Genomic DNA, 25,577 nt, shown 5'->3' on the forward strand with positions numbered 1-25,577 from the left:
ACTGTTGGCTTATTTGGGTGCAGGGGAAGGAAACTCATAGAACTGTAAACTTCCTTGTTCTTTACAGCTGTAGTAGTCGGCTTTTGGACAGAAATCCATTATACTGGGCAGGGAGCGCCCATTCTGAGATGGCTTTGCCTTCCTGGCCAAAGTACAGCGAGTCAATCTGGGCACCCGTTCTCCTTCACAGCCTTCGACAGCTGCGTTGCCTTACCAGCGCTGGAGGAGGACTGTGACATTTCTTGAAGCCATTGATTCCTTCATTGTGATGCCCTGCGTGCTTTGCAGTTTTGGGTCATGAAGAAGGCAGCCTTCTCTCTTTCTCGTGGCGGGGTGGTGGTAGTGCTGGAACGAGTGACTAACCAGTAAGGAACTGGAGTTCCTGCAAGCAGAAGTGACTGCTGGATATTCGAGATGACTTCATGTCTGCGTGCATGAGTGTCTGTTTGCTTGCATATAGGGTGGGTGGCCTGTGTTTCTCAAAGGAGGATTCTCAGCTACTGATGAGAGGTGCTGGGGTCTGTAGTTCAGAAGATTATATAGCATGATACAATGATTGATAATGTATGGTAAGACGTGACCGCTAAGATGTGACCGGTCGTGCTCTGTTGAATGTGAACATATGTTAGACAACAGATGCAGTATATTGTCCCTTAATTCTCCCTTTGAATATGAGTGGGTGTTAGTTAATAGCCGTAGTATTATTTTCCTTCTTTTCTTTTTTTTGATTGTATAGTTTTAGTAAATAACATTGCTACTTCATTATTGTTTGTTTTCTGATGTTATGTAAATATATTGAGAGCCCTTGCACCGAAGTCAAATTCCTTGTATGTCTAACCATACTTGGCCAATGAAGTCTTCGACTCTACTCTACTCTACTCTACTGTACCCTACCCTACCCTACCCTACCCTACCCTACTCTAACTACAGACCCCAGCACCTCTCAGCAGTAGCTGAGAACCATCCTTTTGCAATACCAGGAAAGCTGTGAGCTGCTTCAGTTTGATGCTTGAGAACTTGGGTATGCCTTGCCATGGAGTATTTCCAATGTCCCTTTTAAATCAGGGCTAAGCTCTGAGTTTACTGATGCCTCCACACTACCCCTTATGGATCAACCGTAGGCTTGCTTTCTCATTCATGGAAGCATTTAAATAGTCACTCAGAGGAAAACAGGATGCTGGACTACCACGATATGGGACCTGGTCCTCAGGGATTGGGTTGGGTTCTCCTAGAAAACTCAAAGTGGGTTCCCAGACATTCTGAAGGAGTTCTATAGAAGAGAGATTCTGGTCAGTGACTGTAATACAAATAGGTATGTATAGGTAGTTATACTTAACAACCATTTGTTTAGTGATGGTTTGGACTTAAATTGTGTTGGGAAAAAAATGACTTATGACTGGTTCTCACACTTATGACCATCACAGCATCCCTGTGGTCACATGATCACGATTTAGGCACTTGGCAACCGATTCACATTTATGACCATCACAGCATCCCTGTGGTCACATGATCACGATTTAGGCACTTGGCAACCAATTCACATTTATGACCATTGCAGCATCATGTGGTCACATGATTGCCATTTTTGAACTTCCCGGCTGGCTTCTGGCAAGCAAAATCAATGGGGAACCGCGATCATTCACTTAATGATCCCATGGTTTGTTTAATGCCCGTGGTGACTTGCTTAACAACCACCACAAAAAAGGTGGTAAAATCGGGTCAGATTTGCTTAATGACTGCTTTGCCTAGCAACTGAAATTCCAGTCCCAATTGTGGTGGTTAAGTGGGGACTACCTGTATGTGAAAAGAGTCTTCTGATTCCCTCCCATGCTGTCAAGTTGTTTGATCCTTTCTTTCAGATGCCTTTGGGTTTTTGAGCTGAATTTATTGCTGGGGGTGACAGAAGGTACTTCAGTGAGAGTCCTTAATGCTCAGAGAGGACCACTTTATGTTAACAGCGGGAGGAATCTGGAGTCATCACTCGCAAGGGATCCAGTGGCAAACATACAGTAGCAACCCATCAGGAAATCATAACTGTGGTGTATTTTCTAAACTAAGCTAAGAGGAACACTTCAAGTTCTGGCAAGTTACTTAATCCTCCTGAAGACAAAGATCACTCTCAGAAAAGCTTTTTTTGTAATGTTATTGGCCATAATTTGGGAGGAAACCCCCCCACAAAGTAGCCTAGGCTGAATAAGAGATCAGACTTTTCCTGTTTTACCTAGAAAATAAAAGTAAACTTTCACAGGTGGGATAGCCAAGAACTGTCGTTATGCTAAGTAAATAATAGAGAAGAAGTAATGTTGCAGTTAAAGTTATTACTTGTTTGAACATCTAAGTGCAATCTTGCCTAATCTAATAAATGTTTTAAAAAGTGATTTAATGGAAGAGTGGGAAGCCAGGGAGGCTGCGGATTGCTAGAAACTTAATTTTCTACTCTTCACCTCTTTGTCATTCTGCATCCTCCCTGGCTGCTCCTGTTTCTAACTGAGAAAGCCCCTTTAAAAAGTTTTTCTTGATGTCTTCTCTTGAGAGCTAATGGAAACTTGGGCAGCCCGGCAGGCAGCTGGAGAATGGCTGGTGCCATGCAAGGCAAGGCATTCACAGATGCCACCACGTGACTAAATAAGTGCAAAAAACGTTCCATTCCACCCAGGACTTATGCAACATTCTCTTTACCTCTGGTAGGAGATTTCAGAAGCAATGTTTGTATCATCTAATAGAATGAGAAGTAGTAAGGAAAAGGCTGACATTTTTTCTCTGCCTGGCACTCCCCTTTAAAAAAAACAGGTGGGGGAAATTCCCACTGGGAATTGGGAAGTAGGGGTATGCCCACTGGGAGTTCCCTGCCTTTAAGCTTGCATTGCTGCCAAGGTAGCAGTGCTTAAGAGGAAGCATCCCATTCAGTTGTGCAATATAACACAAGCTGAGCAAGCGACACAGTGTCTGCCTCGCCGTGCTCTGTCCCTGCAGGTTTCTCTGGGAAGTTTCTGCTGTAGTTGTTTCTACGGCTGTGGATTTTATTTTGCCAATGAGTCTAGACTGCCTTTCCAGATCTGTTGTTCTAGATGGGATGCTCCATGGACTGTGGCCTGGAGCGACTGGGAACTGGTGTCCAGCACCCCTGGAACCACACCTGTAAGAAAAGGAATTTTAGCTTAGAACTGGAGGGACTTGTTTGAAACTTGTACTTGGCTGTGAAGCTGTTGGTACCCATGTTGACTTGCTTTTTTTTTTGGCTAGGGTCCTGTGCAGGGCTGTTGTTAGAATAAAGAGATTTATATATCGCCCTGGTCTTTGTTGAAAAGGGGCAGGTTAACAATAAACATCAAGTTTCTCTTGAGTCAAACTCAATTTCTGATGACTTTATAGACATACCCATGTTGATTTCTTGGTACAATACAAGTAATTTGCCACCATCTTTTTCCTTTTTTGATTTCCCGGTCTAGCCAACAGCCCTAGGGCTTTCTGAAGGTCTCCAATCCAGTTATTAGCCAAGTCTGAACCTGCTTAGCATCTAACTGCAGACTTGCTTAGGCTTCAAGTGGCGCATGCAACTTATAAGTTGACCTGAACTGTGTAGAAGACAGAATGGGGAATGGAGTGCCTAAAATAGTCCATCACTTAATGTTTTGATCCCAGATTGGGCCATACCAAGTAGCCCAGATACAGTCCAACCTGGAAATAGCCCCATTCTGAGATCAACCATTTCCAGTTTGATCTGTAAGACTGTGTGACTCTAAGATGGATGGCCAATCTAAATCATTCCATCACCTGAACCCACAACTTAGCCCCCTTCTACCTTCTTAATAAATTGGAGCTGTGAACAAACCAAATGCCCAACAAATCTTGGCTGAACAAGCCATGATTTAGGATGAGAGTGAATGCAGCCAAGGAGACTATTTTGCATCTCATGCTTTGGGAACTGCCCAACTCTTCATTTTACCCTTCAGAAATCACTGCTAGTTTTTTTTTCCCCCTCCCATCCCAATCCTTGTTTTTGCTACTGTTTCTTTTTCTCCTATATAAAATATTATCCTGCTTAGGTAGTTGGTCACAACACCCACAGTTGCTTAAGTCTGAAATGTCTTCTTGCAAACTGCTGTTTGTTTTCATTCAAATATGTCGCAAACCCTTGATTTAACAGGGTTTAAACATTCAGCCTTGGATAACAACCCTCCCTCCTCTGTTAAATTGAGCATTTACTGTACTTGCATTTATTTTTCCCTTCTATTTACTAAATTACATTTGTAGCAGGCTCTTCCCAAGAAGAGACCAAGGGAGCATTGTCGTTCTGTCTCCAGAACCAAGTTATTTGCTCATTTTTGCCAAATGTTGTGGACTCCCCCTGCCTTCCTTAAAGTTTGCCCTTGGAATTTTGTCCCTTCTCATGTAGATTTTCCTTCTCCCTTTGCAGGGAAGACAGACAAGATCCTTGCTGAGTTTAGCCAGTTCTACAAGGAGCAATATGGCGTGGCCCTCTTTAACAGTGTCCGTTTTGAGATTGAAGGGGGAACGGGACCCCAGTCCCAACTGTTGCATCGCAAGGTAAGTCAGCAGATGGGACCCAAGGCCTTGAGATGCCAGCAGAGGTCCCTTGGTTGAACCCCAGCAAGGAGAACAAGCAATAGGATGTTTCTCCACTCTTTCTGCTCCCCGCTTTCTACCTTTCATTACAGTTTGGGCATACTATAGAAAAAAATATTATTGCCTCTTGAGTTGTGTTTCTCAGCCTGGGTTTCATCAATTATCCCAGAATTCTCAGCTGTGGCCATGCTGGCAAGGGAACTCTGGGAATTGCAATCTACATATCTGGGGACAGCGCGGCTTTAGGTCCACGTCTTTGCTGCTAGCTCATGGCTGAAAGAACTGGGGTGGGCAGAGAGGCCAGTCACATTTTTGGGGACCCTCTAGATTTCAGGGTCCCAGATCTCCCAACTCTAGCCCCAACTAAGGCTTAACTTAAGATCAGTGCAACAGTGGCTCTAAACCATCATGTGCCTGGCTTGCTTTCAGCTTAGCCCAGTGTGCAAACCCAGCCCCTGCATAAAGCATGGATAATGGTGGGGCAAGCTGGGTGAACCCAGACAGGTGATAAACATGTTGAAGGACTAGCTTGCTTGCATAAAATCAATCCGTAGCTTGAATCTCCAGTTTCCCAAAAACTGGATAACATGTTTCATGGATCCAGCCCTTTCCCCCAAATTGGAAATGTTGGAGGGATTCATTTCTGTCTTCCCAGTTGGGAGGAGTTGAAGTCTTCCATGCCAGTCCAGAAATTTTTTGTGCCATGCTTATTTCATGCTTAAAAGGTTTGCCAAAGAATCATCTCTTCCTCTCTTCCCCCCATCTCGAAGAATGAGAAACTCTGAAACTCCTTTGATGAGTACCAGAACCACTCTTATTATTATGTCTGGCTATTGTTACATTAATCTATAGACTTCTGGAGAAGTATTCCCACCCACTCACCCTTACTCAAATAAAGAGAGCTCCAGGTCAAAAGAAAAGGTAGATAGGTCCCTTTGTGCTCCAGGAGTCTCTGATGGCCTCCCATCCAAGTTCTACCCAGTCTGCACAAGGTCACCTAGATTCGTAATGTAACAATATTTATTTATCAAATTTATATAGCTGCCCATCTCACTAACATGACTCATACTGTTATGTGGAAATGAAGGTCAGTCTAGCTTGCTTTTGAAGCACTTACTTCTCAGTAAGTATTGAGTTGGCAGTACAAGTAGAAGGTTGGAAGAAAAATCACTTTGCCCTTTACCTCTGCAGGATAAATTCTAGAAATTCCTAGCACAAGCTGTATTTTAGGGATATTTAAAGCGAAACATTCCTCTCCTTTAAAATTTCTCACCCCACTTGAAATCCTTCATGCTGATGGACACCCCAAGTGGCTTGCATGTAGCAGAATAGTCAACCAACCAGCAAAGAGTCCACCTGGGATTTGAATTCCAGCATCATTCTACTCCTTTTCCTCCAAGGGGATCTATTTTTCATCTTTGGACCTTCCAACAGCTCGCGTTGATGTCTGTTCTGAGTTTTCATTCTTTCTTGGTTTTTCAGATTGAGCGGGAAGCCCAAGCAATTGAGCATTACATACGCGGGGCACGTCCTCAGATTTATTGTTATAGCACCAGGAGAGCTTAAAAAAATGAGGAAAGGGAACCAAATGAACCCAGGCCATCATGTTCTCATGGTGAAAACTCAGGAGAGATGGTGAAGATAATCAAACAAACTCTGGGGACTGCCGTGAGCTAGGAGAGGGGGAGAAAAGGGTGACTTGACATGACTTCTGGCAACCTATTGGGAAATAGGTTCTAAAGCTGCCTCCTCCCCCTGAAAAAAATGTAGTTCTTCTTCTTCTCCATGGAGGTTCCTCAGGGAAGACCTGAGGTAGAGATGGAAGGGTTTGGTTGAGTCCCAAGTTTTGTTTTGCAAAAGGGAGGTGATGGTGTCTTTCAGATAATGATCATTGTCCTTAGGGTCTTCTGAGACATAGGAGAGAGGTCTGTAAGGGTAGAGATTTGAAGAATAGGTGCTGCTAGGAGGCAGAAGAGAGGGACGGTGGAAGGGATGTGCAAGGGGAAAGGAATGGCTTAACCAGAGTTGCTGGAGACCAAACAGCTGCGTTTGCACAACCTGCTGAGTTTGGGTAGCATTAATGTTTGTTTTAGCATCTTGGACAAATCCAACCTCCTTGGTCAGGTTATGGTTCAGTGTATTGGGAGACCTCAGTAAATGGGTTAAAGCATTCTGTTTTAGAGGCTGACTTTAGTCTACAGCTCTTGGGGTTCCCTAATCATTTCCCATCCAGTTTTTCTCAAGGTCAAGCAAGCCAGTTAAATGTATTCTGGACTAGCAAGGCTGGATTCTTCAGCAAGGGCACAGAAGGTTTCTTGTGTGAGCCTGGCCTTGGTTGAAATTAGAGACTGCCAAACAAACTTCATGTTCAGTTGTTGGTATTGTTGGCCAATTTATTCTCCCCCCTCCAAAAACAAAAAAACACAGGCAGTGATTATTCTTTCCAGCTGATCTTCGCTCTTTCTTGCAATGTAAACATGCTAAGTGCTTAATTGCAACTCTGTCTGTCTGCCAAGGACCTGGAGACGCCCAGATGCAGACGGGTGTGCAGTGCCCTGTCTGCACTGAGCTTTTTAATCAGGAGGGATACCACACTTTTCTAGCCCCACAGCATCCTGAGTTGCTGGATGACTGGGCCTTGGAGACATTGCTCCAAAACAGATGTCACTTACTTTTTTCCCCTCCCTGTGCAGTAATACTTCCCTCCAGTATAGTGGGATGGATCTCTTTATCACTGACACACACACACACACACACACAATACAACCACTACATGCTTCCTAAAAACTGATGGCCAGACTCTGCAAAGTATTATCTTTGTGCTGGCTTTGAAAGCTGTTTGGAACTTTCAGCCAAGGGAAAATGCAGAGGACTAGAGAACTTTTAGGGAGATACTGGAATAACAACATTGTTTTTTACCTGGCACCTGTTTGCCACTGATCTTTAAGTACAAGTATTTTTTTCTTTTTTAATCTATGCAGGCTAAAACAGACCATTTTGAGTATTTCGAGAGCTCAATTTTTCATTTATTTCTAATCTGTTTACTAAGCCATCCCAGGACTGATGAAACTCAGCAAATATTTGAGATTCCCCTCCCCCCCATTGCGCAATGTTATTTTTGAGCACTTGAACCTTTTTGTGATCTTTGAGCTGACCCAATATTTGCAGATAATACAGATTTTGACTCTTCTCCCCCCCCCCCAACACAGCTTTCTTTGTTTGGGCTTTCAGTTGTAACTTTTCCTCTCTGTTTCTGGCTTTAATGTTTGTGTTGCCTTTTTAAGAAGTTGACATTACTTTACTGTCTGAATTTATTTGGCTGTACCAATGGGAGAGTGTTTAAAACAGTATGTACCCCACTTTGGAAAGGTTGGTCCTAAAAGTAGGTCAACTTAAAGTCAAGCAAACCCAAAATAAACATGAAACATTACAAAAGGTATCAAAAAAGGCAACTCTTTTTTTTTTCCTTTAAAAAAAATGATTGTGCAGGGAAGCAATTTCTGCCTCTGTATAATGTGCCAAAGTCACCCGAAGACATTCAAAAGTGTCTGGAGAATATCTCCTCCAGCTTACGCTGTTCCTTCCTTTTCCCTGTTCTTCTCCAGGTACCCCTGGAAGACCGGACCATCTTCTCAGGCAATCTCTTTCAATACATAGAAGAGAACAAGAAGTGGAGGAACCGTTTCAGCATCGTGCCCCACAACTATGGGCTGGTGCTGTACGAGAACAAACTGGTGAGTCTCTGGGTTGCTCTACAAAGGCTAGCTTGTGCTTCTTGGTGGGTGGAGAAGGAGAAGAGCCAAGGGGCACCCACTTTGCCTTTCTCGATTGGGACATGAGCGTCTTGAGAGATTGTCTTTCAAAGCAGCTCCATGGACGGCCATGCTAAGAGACCCTTCTGCCCAAAATGAAGTCCACCAGAAGGAGACTTTTCAGTCCCCCTCACTTGGCCAGCCAATAGATCACCAGATGGGATGGGTTCCCTGGATTGTTTTTTCCCCTTTTTTTTCATTAGACTATCCAAATGTTAGTTCAGTCTCTCTTTCCCTCTTTTTGAAGAAGACTTTTTTTTTCTCTAAAAGAAGAAAAAAGCATGGGTCAAGCTCTCAAGGGTAAGGTGAGGTTGAGCTGGTTCCTTACAACTGGACCAAGTGAGTCTTTAAGTGTCCCTTCTGTGTATAGTCCTCTCCCCAGCCATCTGTAGCTCCCTGGCTTTCCACATTGACATTGAGTGCCAAGGGAAGACCTCAGGGAGAAATACACATCTTTATTACGAAACTTAAGAAGTGTGGGCATCTAGGGAGGCTATGGTGGAATGAAGAGATCCATAATGGGAAATATTGTAAATTTGCCAAGGCCGCTGAAAACAGAGACTGAAAAGAAATTCTCAAACAGCCTGAGAATTGGTAGGCAATTTGAGACAGAATTGCTTTGGACATCTTGGCAAGGTTCCATAAAGTATGATAGCTCCAGGGGAGGCCATTGGTGGCAGGAATGTTGACCCCATGAAAACTGTATGTTTACGTGTTCTCATCTCCCTCTTCCAGGCCTATGAAAGGGGTCTTCAACCCCGAATTCTCATCAACAGTGCTGGCTACAAGATCCTCAGCTCCCTGGAACAATATCTGGAATTGGTCAGCAACAACTTAACGGGTGAGCTCTGCTTTATGAATCCCAGCTGGTCCTCCCAAGTGTGGAAGTTGGGGCTCTTCAGATGATGCTGAGCTGTTAGCCATGCCAACTGGCTGGAGTCATCCTCCTGCATTTTCCAACCAGCCACAGCTTCCCCACCCTTCCGCTGGGCTCCAGAGCAAAAGAGGTTGAAAAAGAAACAGCATTGCCAGTGTTGTGCCTGCAAATTGGTTGTCTTTCTTTTGGAAGAACTAGGAGAGAGAGAGATGGGCTCCTGCTGTACAGATATTTCTGTAATTAGCTAACTGAAGTGTTGAGCACTGACACCGAGCAGTGGGAAGGGAACAGGGTAGGCAGAGAGAAGGACCGTGTCTTTTTCAGCAGGAGTTCAAGAGAGGATGAAAAAGTGTTTGTTTTCAGAGGAGCTGTCCCACATCAGATGACAAGGTCACCTCTTGGGTGGTGGTGGGTGGATGAGCAGGACTCCTTGCTTGAACCAGAAGTAGGAGAATGTACTTGCCAAAAGGAAGCTTGCCCTGATGCAAGCCAACTATGTCATGCAGCTGTGGTAAACATACTCTCTATTCAAGAATGCAGTCTGTATATTTCAAGCACTAGCACCTTAGCTGGCTGTGAAAATGCAACTGATACTTAACAGACAGGCTGGTTTTTTGCTTAGGAGGCCAGACCAAGAGTTTTGTCCAGCCACTTACAAGGGTTGGTGTGGTTCCTGCCCACTTGCTACCAGCTTGAAAGGGAATTGCTTTAACTTGTGTTATCTGAAGGCCACCTTAGGACCTGCAAGGAGGGTTTCTCAAGGATGGTCAGTAAATAAAAGGCACTTCTCAAGTGGCCCTCCAAGCAGGTGAAGATGTGTGCTAGAAGAATTCTCAGCGCCACCAGCCAAACTGCTTGTTAGAAGGAAATGAACCCAAGGAAGACATTCTTTCTAAGCTGCCCTGAGAGATTTGGAGTGGAAAGGTGGCTCAGAGAATCATGGCATTAGAAAGCATCTTTGAAGTCATCTCATCCTCCTAGCAATCCATCACAGGGATCTTGCAATTACAGTTTTCCTGGTATTTGACCATTTAGCATGTTTTGAGGACAGATATCCCATCACTTCCGGGGTGGGGCACTCTTCTTCTTCTAACAGGTCCCACCATTTTCTCTGGGTTACACCATTGTCCACAGCTTCTGTGGCATGTCCCCTTTGTGCAGTTTGCAATCTCTGCACCCTGTGTTCTTCACATGATGAAAGTCTGCTGGGAAGAGAGCCTTGTGCCTTCCTTCCAGAGTAACAGATTCTAAGCCTGCCAGATGTGGTTGCTCCTTGATCTTGCTCCTGAGACTCTGGGGAATTTGCTGTCAGGGTTGAACCCGGAAGCCACATCTGGCTCACACCTGTGCCTGGCTTCAGGAGCACAGAACAGGAATATCTGGATCTCCTGCTGCAGAAGACACTCTTGGGCTTTGCTGTGCTCGCGTTTGCACAGGTTGTTCACTGCGTGTCCATGTTCTTGTTCTTCTCCCTGCAGGTTCTACATCCAAATCAAGCCATGCTTCCATCATCAAATGCCCCACCCAGTTCCCCCTCATCCTTTGGCATCCTTATGCCCGACATTACTACTTCTGTGTGATGACTGGCAAGGAGCAGGACAAGTGGCGGGCCATTTTCCAAGATTGTGTGCGCCACTGCAACAATGGTAAGCTTGGGATGTGTGTGTGTGCATGTGTGTGTGTTTTCTCCTCCTTCTAAAGGATATGTCTTCTTGGTAGACCACCTTTGCTTTGCCAATCTGATTTGGCAACCGTAAGGACCAGAAATCTCTGATTTGAAATGTAAACAGAACTTGAGTTTTTGGGCAGTGTACATGCTGGGCACAGTCTTAGAGTTGCCTGTTTCTTGTAGCAATTTCATCCCCTGTTTCCTCTAAGGAAACTCTTCCACTTCCAAGCTGCAGCACACACCCACAAGGGAGGTCAGACTGAAGGTAGGATGAAAGCTGCCATAGGCCCAAATTTCAGAGGTGCCCATAAGTTTACACATCTCCCTAAGCAAGGTATTTTTAAGATGGTTTAATCCTGAACCACAATGGATGGGTTTGCCGGTTGTATTAAACCAAACCTAATCAACCACCGTGATGGACAGCAAATATTTAACAAATGTGATGACCAAGTGATGAATGGAATGTGAGTTTTCTCAGTCTGAGGACACCACCCTAACCATTACACTATGCCACCTTTCTCTTTAGAGCAGTGTTTCTCAACCTTGGGAACTTCAAGATGTGTGGACTTCAACTCCCAGAATTCTCCAGCCAGCATTGCTGGAGTCCACACATCTTAAAGTTCCCAAGGTCGAGAAACACTGCTTTAGAGGTTGGATCTCCATCTATTTTCTCTTCTTGACGCATTATCAAACAGGTCACGGTATCAACTGCATCCTGTTTGCCATTAGTTCTGAGTCTCCTACCAGATGCGCCAAATTACACTCAACCCTTTCTCTGTTGCATTTTGCACCACAGCCATTCCTCAAGTCATGAGCTGGAGTCCTGATCTGCTCAAGGGGAGGGTGGGAAAGAGTGGCTGGCAAAACAGTGATAGTGTTTTTCCATGGTGTTTTTAAAGCTAATGCCCAATTTGTTTTGCAAAGGGAGCTGCTGTGGAGGAGAACAGGTGAATTTGGCAGCTGCAGAGTCTCGCAGTCGGGACTGAGGATAATTTATTGATCTTTGTTTAACAATGCTTTTATTAGTAGTGACCATATCTGAGCTGGTAATAGAGGGATTGGTACAATGTTAACTTGAAAGGTGAGATCGGAGCGGGCAGAGTTCTTGAGGGTTAGTGACCCGTCAGCACGTTGCAGATGGATTCGGTATGGTGGGCCACCAGCCATTCCCAATCCTTACTGGGCATCATTTTGGTCAGGCGGGCAGCTGCCCTGAACTGAGTTATTGAGTCATTATTTCTGGCAAACTTTCGGTTTGCTTGATCGCACTGATAGTCTGAATTTAGATGGCTTTCTTTGCTGGGGCGGAAGGAAGGTTCTGCTTCTGTTGGCACTTTGCCACCTGAGCTGGAGAGGAGGGAAGGTCAACCTGTGGTCTGTGTATGGCTCACAGAACCTCCTGATTGCACAGATGAAAGCTATCAAAGGCCCAAATTTCAGAGGTGCGTTTTAAGGCGTTTGGACAAGGAAGTCTAAAGATAGGAATGGCCGCAAAGGGCTCTTTAGAGGCCTCCCTTGGTCATACCTTTGGCTGGGTCATACCTTTGTAATTCCAGAAGCAATAGGAAAGCTGGATCCCACTCCTTGGAAAGAGTTGTTGCCACTATATCCTGTTTATAAACTGCTCCAGAACAAACTTAGCTAGGATGGGATGCGTCCTCCGCTGTCAACTCCAAAGGCGACCTTGAGCTCATCTGGTTGATCTCATTGCCTTATTGCATGTCAGCCTGAATGGTGGAGGAAGGCAGGTTAATTTACGCAGAGCATTTTAGTTTCACTCCCCCGCCCCCCAACTCTTTTGAAGCCTTGCCGTTCTCTATAGCAGTGTTTCTCAACCTCAGCAGCTTTGACATGTGTGGACTCAGCCATGCTGGCTGGGGAATTCTGGGAGTTGAAGCCCATGCATCTTAAAGTTGCTGAGATTGAGGAACACTGCTCCATAGCAAGCATCTCTGCTGTTTTTCTTCTCTTGCACCTCATAAACCAGGGATCGCTGACATTTTAAGGACTTTCCTGAACCCTGGATGCCTTTGGATCCCAGGCAGGACATAAATTTTCCTGGGGGCTCCTGAGAAATGCAGAGTTCTCTGTGCAGCAGGTTTCTCTTTAATAGCTTCCTGTTTGAAATTGCTCCCGGTCTTGCCCCATCAATTTGCTCCCATCCCCGGGAAGGGGGCAAACATGCTCTGACAGTTTCTGGCAAGGTCAAGGCCCCTGGGCTCCTCTCTGCATGCTGGGAACCTGGCCCTGCCCAGGGTGAGGCTGTGTTGGCAGAAGGTGGCATTTTGCATCCGATGAGCTCCACCCATCCTGGTCAGCTTGGCAAGTTTCCTGCACTCGGGCCTGTGCGGAATGCGCTGTGCGGGTGGAAGAGTCTAAAAACAGCTCTGCCAGTAAAAAACCACCCATCATTCTCCTCTTGCTCCTTAGGAAGAGCTTCCCTCTAAAATTCTCTAGCTGGGCAGAACCTGTCCACCCAGCTCACAATAGCTGCCCTGTTCTCTTCTCTCCCCCACCTCCCGCTGGAGCTTTGGAGCGGTAACTTGGGTGCGACACTCATGCGATGCTCCGTTACTGCAGTCAGGATTAAACTGTATTGCTTGGCTGGGTGACACCTTGCCGTTTCCCTATATAAAGTAGTTGTTATGCTGTTTTTTTAATAACCAGCCAGGTTGGGCAAGGCCAAATGCTGGGGGCGGCGGTAGGGGAAAAGATTGCAAGGTTCTCCTTTTTACCTGAGGAAATAATGCCTTTGATTTCAAACCGGCTGGCAGGACCAATAAACACATGCAGCTGGGAAAGAGAGAATGCACACACACGTGTGCGGCACATGTTCCTGCACAGAGAGAAATTCAAGTTGCTTGAGGCAAAAAGAGGGGAGAAAACAAAGTAAGGTCTTTTAAGTAGCTTGGTAAATTAGGCTAATCTGATGCATTGGGGACATCAATTCCATAACCCCCCAGTCCTAAATTCAACTGCACTCTGTCCGGCGCTCAAGTATCAGATTGATTCAGCTCTGTTGTCCCCACTTGGATGAACAGTTAGACTGAGGAGAGGTATCCCTTGAGCAATGCCATTTTTTTCCCCATGCAGGCAAGTAGCTGGAGAGGAATTAGAAGATGAAAGGGAAGGAGAAGAAAAGAAATGGGTGAAGCAAAATAGGTTCTTGCTGGGCTGCAGATTTCTTACCATTTTCACCCTTCTCTTTTATAGCTGTGAGGACCAGAACTTTGCTGCATGCTTTATAATCATTTTTTGCTGGTGAGCTCTTGTGTCTTTGGCTTGATTAGCCGGAGGGGCAGGGCTAGAACCAAATTTCAAGGAAATGGATTTTGGGCTAAACCTTAGGAAAGGTTCTTTAGCAATAAAAAACATTTGACAGGAAAATGGACTGCACCCAGAGATGCTGTGTTGTCCTTCCCATGGTAACATTTAAACAGAAGGAGGCTGAGCATCCATCATTGTCTCCTGTGATGCGCCAAGAAAAGGCTTGGATTGAGAGATCTTGAAATCCTTTCTAGCTCTATGATTTTGGCTCTGGCTGAGGGCTAGCTTCCCCTCTTCTCAGCTCTGTTCTTGGAAGAGTTAATAGATGATTCAGAAGAGCCTATGGCAGGGATCTGATGTGGGGTGAAATTTCCCCATCTCTCGAAAGCTAGAGTGCAAAGGAACAGTTTTCCCTTGGAACATTCTCTAGAGAGGGATGCCTATGTGAAAATTAGCCATTGGTACGCTTCTGCTTTCCTGCAAAGGAAACCAGAGGGAGCCACCAGGTGCCTTCCTGGATGTGCCGTGTGCCCTGTGGGTGTGTCCTGCTGCAGACTTAAGATGGCAGAGGGACCGGGTTGCTCTGTCTCCAGCTAGGCAAGAAAGAAGGGGGAAATATTCTTTGATGCCCCAGGCATCTGGGACCCCCCCTTTATTTACCTCCTTCATGGATCCATTCAAGTCTCTTCCCATCATCTTGCCAGGGTGATTAACAGAGATCCTAAAGACAACAGGCTTTATGTTGCTGTGTCAGAGTCAGAGCCTCTCTTCCCATGCTTCCTTCTGCTGTGCTGTGCCTACTTGCTTATTGTCAGCATGGTGTTTATAAAATCGTTTGAAAGCCACTGGTTATTTATGCGTTGTATTTTGGGCCCCTTTCTGATGCTTTGCAGCATCACTACACTTCTTGCTCCAGCGATGTTGGATGTGCCCTGCTGGATTCAGCCACCTTTCTCCCCCAAAACAGCCCACCCTTCCAACTGGGAGGAAGGTGGTTGGGGGAGGGAAGGGAGAGAAGAGAAGGATTGGTCCAAAGTAGCCACCCATGTTTCTCCACTGCCACCACCATTTTCCTGGTCATCTTCCCATGAATCACAAAGAAGGAATCCCAGATAGTTGGAAAAGTACAAGGCAACCCCTTTCTCCCTGTGGGGGAGTCAATTTTGCAAAGATTGAAGGAGGGGGAATCATGCCTTCTCTCTGATTCATTCTCCTGTCATCTTCTTTAGTCACTTTCTCTCACTTGTTCTTCCCCCAGCTTGGATGAAAATGTGGCAGTTTCCTTTTTTTCTTTCCCCACTGTGATTTACTTCTGCCAACTTCACTGTCAGAGAGGCATTTTCCCTGGGAATGTAAGTGTGATGAAGGCGTGGCTTCAACCCCATAGATTTCTCCCTCTCTCCAGTCTAGTGAACTTACAGTTAACACCAAAGCAGTTAAAGCAGTACACAATTGGGCTCAAAAGACAGTTACAGATGGACAACCTGGTGGAGAAATTAAGAAGGGAACAACAGGAAGGTTAGACAAGATTATGAAGTATAAGGCTATTGCCATGACTATGGAGATCAAAATAATTAAAGCAATCTTTTTGTCAGGGGTACCATATGATTGTAAAGCTAGATATTGAGAAAGAGTGAGAGAAAGAAGATAGAAGCCTTCAAGTTATAGATTTGGAAAGAGTTGCTAAAAGTCCCATGGACTGCAAAAAGAACCAGTCGTGGAGCAAAGAAAGGATGATTACTTCCTTGAGGCTGGGATCAGCAGGCAACGATTCACATATACTTTGGGCCTAGGGGTGGGCTAGAATCAACTGCTTCACTTGGCTAGATTGAAGGGGAAATTAACAGATAAAGGGGATAGAGGAGGTTAAAAAAAGAACCTAGAGGAACAGAAGGCGGGTGCTTGTCCATGGAATCGCTAGCGTTGAAATCGAGTTGATGGCATTGCCCCAACTAAACTGGCAGTCACTACAAATACATTCCGCAAAAATGCATGGGTCTCTTATTCAAGGCCTGTGAATTTGGAAGATAAAAATGCAAATCCTGCCGTTCTGGTGAAAGATTCTAACAACTCACTTGACTCTAGGTGATTCAGAGTGAGCGAGCTAAGATATATACTCAGGGGTCAGATAAATCCTTCCAGGCTTGCTAACCTGCTCTGGCTGGGAATCGAGCTCCCATTTGTGTCTGATTTTTGGTTTAGTTCTCATCGTAGGTACAGGGCATGAACTTCAGGTTTCCTGAATTGAAGTGCAAACAGGAACACAGTTCCTGTTTGGCATTTGAACTTAGTGAAATGGTGTGAAGCCGTGCAAAATAAGCAGAAGAAGTTCTGATCGGGGAAAACTGTAAAAAAGGGGGCATGTGCATCATAATGTAATGTGTGTTAGTGGGGAAATAGCCCAAAGAGAGTTTGGTTAAGGAAATCCGATTGCAAGAATACGGCAACACTTTCAATCGTAAGACCTGGGTTAACAAAACACAATGTTATATTCAATAACATGCAGTGCCCAAATAAATCAACTCTGCCATGGTTTCACTGCATGGCCTGGTTCACTCAACTTGCTAAGCCAATGGCTAGGTTTCCCCAATATGATCAACTGCAAATGACCCAACTTCTTTTAGCCTAGCCTAGCACGGGTCAGAATGACTTAGCCATGAAAGCTGGTGGGTGACCTTGGGCCAGTCCCTCTCTCTCAGCCCAACTCACCTCACAGGGTGGTTGTTGTGGGGAAAAGAGGAGGAGGAAGGAGTATTAGGGATGTTCTCCGCCTTGATTTATTAATAAAGGTGAGATTTAAAATAAATCTAAAAAAAAAGTTCCAGCCTACATGAATGCTTGGCAGACTTGTGTACAAAATGCATATATTAGGAAAAGTGCTCACTAAAAACACCGTGGGGGGGGGGGGGGACTGACAAACCTGTGCAGAAAGCAACCAGAATGAATGGAATCTGGATTTACACCCTTGCATCAATTTACATAATTTGCATAATGAGGCATCCTGTGCATCGTGCTATATAATTTGCATAACTTGCACAATTTACATCATTTGCATCATGGTACAAGCAACATATGTTAACAAAATGGCCTACATTTATTCAAGTTGCTTGGATAACTGCAGATACTGCAGACATTGTTATTTGAGGGTGATGCTTGGGCCGAAATCTTGTCAGCTGGGCCTGAACTCCATTGAGTGGGGTCCCATTCAACTGGACTATTTTTATTCCTTCCTTAGGAGTCTAAAGGGGGGGAAGAATGATCTGAGCTGCCTGTTTCTGCTTCGCTCCTTCCAGGAATTCCAGAAGAGTCCAAAGTCGAGGGTCCGGCATTCACCGACGCTCTGCGTATCTATCGCCAGTTCAAGGAGCAGTACGGCACTTGGGACATGCTTTGTGGCAACGAAGCCCAGGTGAGTCACGGGAGGGTGGCAGATTCCCAGGACACGTCCACCACCAATCTTTGATCCTAAGATAAAGAAGCTGAGGCCCAACACTTGCCCCAACAATGATTGGTCCCCCTGCAGTTGCAGTCCAGAATTGAGGGTTGGTGTGCCATGTGTTTGGGAAGATGTAGCTCTTAGTTTTTTGCACCCAGCAGGCTGTTGGGTGGGCCAGCTGGCCTCCGAAGCCCTCTTGGCAAAACTCTTCTTACCAAATGCATGAGAGTTTGAATAATTTTAAACAATTAAGAAAAGGAAGCTTGGATGGGTTAACCGCTGGTAAATTTTCATTGTGCTGTTGGAGCGCTTGAGCACACAAGCAGCTGTTGGCAGTTTGGTGTCTTTGGCTGCTGGGCGACTCATGTCGGAGTTGTTAGCAAGAGGCTTGTGGGCTCAGACGTGCCATCTCTCTTCTCCCACCCCGTTTACTGTGTCACACACCCACACTTGGGGCGTAAGTTGAGGCATGGGCAAAAGTCTTCCCTGCGGAACATTGCCAGTGTTGTTATCCCCAGGGAAGTAGGATGCAGCAGACATGGAGAACGTCCTCTGGCAGCCCAATGAAAGAGCAAAACACTAGAGCAGCCTTGCCCGTAGATGTTGGCATTCAGCATTTCCATTCCCCAGATTTGGCTTGTCTCCCTTCTAAGGGGGAAGATTTATGGGGGGAGCAAGTAATAAACTAATGAAGGGGAAAGTTGGCTGTGAAACAGCAGACAAACAGGGACATTGCTGTGGCTGAAGGCCTGTGTGATTCTTTCATCGCCTAGATCTTGAGCAATCTGGTGATGGAGGACCTCCTGCCCGAGCTGAAGAATGTGATTGTTCCCCGGCTGAAGGGCAAAGACCAGGAGAGGCACAGGGCGTGGATTCAGGTAGGGACAGACCTATGTTGTAAAAAGCTTGGGGAACTCGCTGCTAGAAGACGCAGTGCTCTAGACGCTTAAAAGACGAAGAAGAACGGGGAGAGATCGGACCTGGTATGGAAAATGAGTGTTGGTTCTCACAAAAGGGAAACTGTAAACATTTGTTGTGGTGTAAAGTTTCTGATACTCCACCCAAACGCCTGCAGTTTTCTGCCGCCTCCTCATGGTCACTGTGGTTACTGTGGATGTTTGGTTCCTGCTAGTTGGCTTGGGTGTTCTCTCCTCCCCTCCCTTAGGATTTTTCTCTAAAGATCATTTGTGCTTTTGCAAACCATGGAGTTATGCCAAGCCTGTGAATGTCTCCCTTTTGGTGCCCAGCTGCTGACATTTTCACATTTGGCAGCAAAGGGAATCATGGTGGCATTGCGGAACCTGGGACTTCCCCTTGCTCTTTGCCAGATTAAATATTAATTTGCATGATGTTAAGGACATGGAAGATACATTTCTGCCATTGTTTGTTCGATTTATAACTTAGCATTCTGCCTGGGGGTTGGAATAATCAGGGCAGAGCATCTGATTGTTCCTGTCTCTTCCTCAACATCCAGAGAACCCAATCTCATTTCTTTGCATTCCATTTCTAAGCGGCTAGTCCTCTTGGCTGCAGGGATGAGCTCACCATCCTGGGCCGTGCCAACTTTGGCAGGAATGCTGAGAATTCCGAAAGCCAAGAGTCATCTAGGAGGAAGATGCAGCTTTGCTGAACTAGCAGGAAATCTGTGGTGTAGAAGCCTTCATCCCTTGTAGTTGGCCCTTTTCTCATTCCAATTTTTAATGTGACTTTGTATATTGTTTTTTTGCAGACTGATGCCACCATAGGCTTTCGCCGGTCTCCTTTTGACTGGGTGAAACAAGGAGGCTCTGTTTTTAATTTTGTGTGTGTGTGTGTTGTTATGCATGACCTCATTTCGGTATAAAAATTCTTCCTTTTTTCTCTTTTTCCTCCTTGCCTGCTTTAAAAACAAAAACCTGCTCTGGCCCACCTTTATATATTTATTTGATCAATATCTGGGCTGCTTGCCAGATCCCAAACCAAAATAAACCATCACCTCCAAGCAGTTTCCCTACCTTTCTGATAGAATGTCTTGAGGTTAAAAGCATCATCCAACTGAGGCCTTTTAAAGTATGAGCAACGATGATAAACTTACAGAAACCGGCTTTGTATATCTCAGTTTATAGCTATATGGTATCCAGCATCGGACAACCTGCCCTTTCTCCGTCTATATTTAGCTGAATATGCTTTTAGTTCACAGGAAGATAATTCTGGCCCAGAATGTCAGGCTTTTGGTGGGAAAGAAATAAATGTATTCCTTGAAAACCCAAGATAAATATTGCCATGTGAGCCATTGTAAAAATAGCCAGAAACCTGCTTTTAAAAACAAATATTCAGCTCTCAGCCTTTGCCTCCTTAATGCATTGCAGCTATATCTACCAGTGCATCGATATCTCTCAGCTGAGGAGAGGAACCCTGTTTTTTTTTATAACCCCCCCATTTCCTTCCCCATGATCCCTTTACAAGATATGTACTATGCATATTTCCAGATTATATGCAAGGCTGTCTGCGTGGTTTGTGATCCTGCAGGAATGCCAAGGAACACAGACTTTTGTGCATGTTTTCCTGAAAAATCTTAACTTTTTTTTTAAAGTCACTGTTTCTATGAAAGCTGGTGTTAGATATGCTCGAAACTTTATAAGCCGTGGGGACCAAGAAAGGCAGCTGATCAGATGCGGAAGACTTAACAACAGTCCCAGTATGCCCAGTTTTCTCTCTCCCTCTCTCATTTTTCACTTTTTGTAGATCTCAGATGCCGTGTACAGGATGGTGTATGACCAGGCAAGAGCCTATTATGACTCATTAGTGACAAAATGTGAACTTCAGATTCCTGGAATGAAGAGCACCATCCGGACAGATATGGATCAGATCATCCAATCCAAGGAGCATCTGGCCAACAAAATCCGAGGTGGGGTCATGGAATGCCACTTCAAAAAGCAGTTTCCTACATCCCCGTCTCCTCCCTTGTTTTATTCATTCATTCATTCATTCATTCATTCATTCCAATTTCTATCACCACCCATCTCCCCACCCCCCGAAAAGGGGGACTCTGGGCGGTTTACAATAAAATTAACCATTTAAAAGCATCAACGTATAAAATTAATTATTGTCTGGTGCTGGGGAGGCCTGATGGGTAAAAGCAAACCCCCAGATAACCTTGAACCTCATATTCAGAGCCAAATTGCCTGATTCTGGAGGCAATATTATTATTATTATTAATCAAATTTATCACCGCCCATCTCCCAAAAGGGACTCTGGGCGGTTTACAATAAAACATAAATAAGAACAATATAAAACTGTAAAATGCTATAATACATAATAAAATACATCTGATAAAACCCCCAATGGCTGAAAGTTCTCTGTTATTCGCAAGCAGAGCAGGGTCCTTCTAAGAGACTAACCATCCCCAGGCAATACCTAGGCAAGATGTGTAACGTCTTGGAATGGAGGTGAAATTTGTCGGTCCATGTATCAGTTTGAATATATAAGGGGAAAAGACATGTGAATGTGCATTATATTAGAGAAGAGCTTTTTCTAAGAATCCATGCTCTAGGAGAAACATATTCAAGAAAGGCATTATCCATCCATCCAGCTATCATAGTTTCTGCTAAAACAAACTTGTGGTTGGGAAAATGAGAATGGGAGTGAAACTGAAACGGATTAAGATGCCCATTCCAAATTTATAGACATTGCTCAGCCTTACGCTCCATGAATTTGTTAAATTACTAGCAACTATTGGCTTACCTTGTGGCAGTGAATTCTGCCTGCTAATTTTAGATTTTTTTTCCATTGGAAATCTGCATCCCTTTGGCATCCTTGGATAACTCTGGGTGCCAGGGTTACGATAAGAGGTGGAGAAATCAATCTGTTTCCTTTGCAAGGCGCGTAGGATAAAATGGTTGCATAATCTCATTACTGCTGCTCTACTTTTAATTCTGACTGACCTTGGAATGTTTTCTCTTCCTTGAATGGTTGGGAGAATTGGGCCATACAACAACTGGGGTTTCATTGGAAGAGTGGTGGACCTGTGGTCCTCAAGATGTTGCTGAACTACAGTTCCCAGAGTCCCCTATCATTGCCCAAACTGGCTGGGTCCATTGGGAGTTGCTTCCTGAAGTATGGTTAGATATTCAAGAACACCTGGAAAGCTACAGGTTCCCCATTTCTATTTTACTCGATGGAGATCCACCACTGTCTCGTGTCTCTTGAGCAATCTAGACTGGGGTTGCTAGATGGTGGGCTTTAGCATTCATTGTACTGTTATTCCCCTCCAGCCTCTGTCCTCTCCAAAGCTGAGGTCTGTGTCCGGAATCACGTCCAACCATACATTTGTTCCATCCTGGAAGCCCTGATGATCCCCACCAGCCAGGGCTTTGCCGAAGTGCGGGAAGTGTTTTTCAAGGAAGTCACTGACATGAACATGAATATTGTCAATGAAGGAGGGATAGAGAAGCTGGGAGAGGTAAGATGGAAACCAGGGTGGCCCTGTCAAGCAGATGAAGCAGTTCCTTTGGGTGGCAGAAGTTGACGGGGGGCCACAATGTGCTGGAGGGAGAGCTGACAAAAACTGTACCAGAGGTCTCTCTCTCCTCTCTTTTTGCTTCCAGGAGGTCTCAAGTACAATGTTTTTTTGTGGAGGAATCCTTAGGTGGACTGTGTTGCCCTTAGCAGGAGAGGTGTTGGAGATATTGGAACTTCTAATCCTCCTTTTTTTCCCCCACCCAGTACATGGGAAAACTTTCCCAGCTAGCTTTTCATCCTGTCAAGATGCAGTCCTGCTACGAGAAGATGGACCAGTTGAAGCTGGAAGGTCTGCAGCAGAGGTTTGATGTCTCCAGTGCCTCCGTGTTCAAGCAGCGCGCCCAGATTCTGATGAGGCAGGTGAGCAGTGCTCTGAGAAAGAGCTCGCATAAACATACTTGCTGCTACATCGTATTGCCAGCTCAGAAGCCATTGCTTATCTCCAGCATCTAAAGACAGATATCCTGACCAAGCAGCCATGGATTGACATACTAGCCATGAGCATGCCCACACACCCATATTATGGGAGGAGGTTCAGTTAGCTGTCCCAAGCATTAATGAGTTCTTTCTTTGGTTTATCACCAGCATATTATTGTCTGTTTCCATGAATTCTGTCACATTCCTCAGAGGTGGGGCTGGGTGCTTCCCAGCTTGGAAGACAAATGGAGCCCTCTAGTGGCCAGGAAAGCTTAGAGATGTTCCTTCTTTCTGCTTGTGCTATGTTGTCTTCTACAAGTCTTTTTCCCTTAATGGAAGAGTTTGGACCCACTGTACTGAAGTACTAAAAGGACTGAGGAGGCCAACATACCATCATTTCAGATCTTTATGTCCTTGCTGCCCTCAACAGTGGAAATGTGCCCACTTCATCTACTACAAAACCCTCTGAAATTCAGCAGGGTGAGATTCCAGGGGGCGTCTTCAGAGTGAAGGTTGCTTTCCCTAGCCTACAGCAGGGGCAGGCATTTGTGGCCCTCTAGATATTTTCAGGGTTAACCCCACATTGGCCAGGCTGGTTGGGGAGGCTATTGAGAGTTGGAAGAATTTGCTATGCCAGCCTCATGATGATGATGATGATGATGATGATGATGATGATGATGATGATGATGATGATTTGGAGGACAAGGGTTTCCCATCCCTGACCCGGAGACCCTCTCTGTGTAATTGTTCCAGATGTTCTGAGCTGCTTTGGTTTAGTCAACAGGCAGTGACATCCCCAGAAAACCAAAATAATGTCATCATGCACACCCTGTCATTATATACTTATGCCCCAACCATCTGATGCAAGTAACTAAGTAGCAGCTTTGGTGTAATGATCCCCCACCCCATCCCCATGCCAGCCGGCTACTCGTTGTACCTTCTTCTGAGCCTTCACAACCTGTCACTTCTTCTCCTTTTCCATCTCTTCCTTTTTTGATGCTGTAGCAAATGGATGACACTGTCTACACTTTTGAGACCCTTCTCCACCAGGAAGTGGAGAAGTCGGTGAGCAAAGATGAACTCTGCAAGACAATTCAGCGCATCCTGGAGCGGGTGCTCAAGGTAAGGTCACCGCCCCTGTCTCTGGTGTTGGATTGGTTGATGTTCCTCCTGGAAGCACTGGACCCTGAATGAAACACTTTCCCCTTCTCTTCCAAATGCATATTAAGGCTTGAAGAGCAACAGAACCCCAGAGATTCTAGTCTGGGAAGAAAGTGCTATGTATTCAGCAAGTGCCAGCTTGAGAAAGCCCTGGGGAGGAGGGCAGCTATTTTATTAGCAAGGCTCCCGGGAATATTATCAGCTTCAGAATCATCATTTGTGACTCAGATCCTCTTTCTCCCCAGAAATACGATTATGACAGCAGCACGGTGAGGAAGAAATTTTTCCGAGAGGCTCTGCTGCAGGTCACAGTCCCTTTCCTGCTGAAGAAGCTGGCGCCAACTTGCAAAGGGGTAAGAGCGAACCTTCAAGGTTATGCATGGGTTCACAGTGGAACCAGACTTTCCCATCGTGGTAAGGAAAGCAAGCTTGTAGGTCACTGACAGCGGTGGCAATTCATACCCAGGAGATAACAGAAGGAGATGTAGATGCAAAAATATAGGAAAGAAAAATAGCTTCCATGGATAGGGGAAGAGAAATGCCAAGCAAACAGTATGTCCCTTTCTTTAGCAATGTCCTAATGGCCACCCCAAAATTGCTAGCTCTGCAGCTGGTTTGTGTTTACCAGCAAAAGATGTGGACAAATTTCCCTCTAAAGTCCAGCCTAAAGTGATAGTAGTCCATAGTCCATAATTATTACAAAGGGCTCCATAAAACTGGGGAAACCTGCTAGAGTCCTATAGATACTAACATACCCACAGAATCTCCCTTCTTATTTCATCTGGCTTTTCTTTAAAAAAAAAGAGAGAGAGAGAGAGAGAGATGCTTTTAATTAAAATAAAATTACATGGCATGCTATCTGGCTTCAAAGCAAAGCACCCGTGTTGAACTTTTATTTTTATTCCTAAGAAAAACTTGGTGCCCCACTTTGGCTTCAGGGAAGAAGGTGTTTTTGTCCCTGGTCACACCTGCTCTTTTGTAAATAGTCAACTCTCCCTTGGGGCAACCATTCTCTGCGGGCACCTTGATCTGCCCTCCAGATGTGCAGTGGAGAGCCAGAAGGGTTGCCATGTAAAATAATGTCAGTCAGACTTGACCTCCCTGCAGGAAGAGCAAATCCTATAGATGGTTTCATTGTGAATGTTAGTCCATGGTATCTTCTCAACAGGATGCTTTCTCTCATTAGGACCTCTCAAGATTCCAGGAGCTGATTTTTGAGGATTTTGCCCAGTTCATCATGGTGGAAAACACATATGAAGAGGTGGTCCTGCAGTCCGTCATAAAAGATATCATGATGGGTAAGAGACTCCATTTCTGTTTTGACTGAGGAGGATTGCAGCTGATAGGAACCAAGTCCTGTTTGGAAGGAGAAAACTTCAGTTTGGATTCACAAACTGCACACCCCGGTGTAGCAGGAGATGACTTTGTAATCTGGCACCTTCCAGAGATGTTGGACTCTGATTTCTATTATTCTAGGATGGATGGATGGTTGGATGGATGATAGGTAGGTGGGATGGATGGATGGATGGTTGAATGGATGATGGATGGATGGATGATAGGTAGGTGGGATGGATGGATGATGGTTGGATGGATGGATGGATCGATGGATGGATGGATGGTTGGATGGATGATGGATGGATGGATGGGTGGGTGGGTGGAATTCCCCCAACCAGCATGGTTTGCTGGAGGTGATGTTTGGTAGAACACTGGCTTAGAAATGACTGCCTAGACTGTATTTGATTTAGGAGGCAGATCTTTCCATCTGCATGTCCCCCATTGCCAAGTCCAATCGTCTTTAAAACATTTAAGATTTAGACAATAGTGTGTTCTCTTCGGGTTGATGCATTATTT

At 45.1% G+C, this 25,577-nt stretch overlaps 1 protein-coding gene across 1 annotated transcript in view; it reads left to right on the forward strand.

Annotated features, from left to right (window-relative positions):
• Positions 1-25,577, forward strand: part of NIBAN2 (niban apoptosis regulator 2) — a 48,952-nt gene that overhangs the window by 19,887 nt on the left and 3,488 nt on the right. Inside the window, exons 2-13 of the mRNA XM_063316354.1 lie at positions 4,418-4,548; positions 8,193-8,321; positions 9,135-9,240; positions 10,755-10,922; positions 17,506-17,621; positions 18,422-18,526; positions 20,373-20,535; positions 21,902-22,089; positions 22,353-22,508; positions 23,571-23,687; positions 23,972-24,079; positions 24,913-25,024. Of these exons, the coding sequence (XP_063172424.1) occupies positions 4,418-4,548; positions 8,193-8,321; positions 9,135-9,240; positions 10,755-10,922; positions 17,506-17,621; positions 18,422-18,526; positions 20,373-20,535; positions 21,902-22,089; positions 22,353-22,508; positions 23,571-23,687; positions 23,972-24,079; positions 24,913-25,024 (1,599 nt within the window). The remainder of the gene's footprint in view (positions 1-4,417; positions 4,549-8,192; positions 8,322-9,134; positions 9,241-10,754; positions 10,923-17,505; positions 17,622-18,421; positions 18,527-20,372; positions 20,536-21,901; positions 22,090-22,352; positions 22,509-23,570; positions 23,688-23,971; positions 24,080-24,912; positions 25,025-25,577) is intronic.

Source organism: Candoia aspera, chromosome 16 (assembly GCF_035149785.1).
Source record: "Candoia aspera isolate rCanAsp1 chromosome 16, rCanAsp1.hap2, whole genome shotgun sequence".
Taxonomy (NCBI): Eukaryota; Metazoa; Chordata; class Lepidosauria; order Squamata; family Boidae; genus Candoia; species Candoia aspera.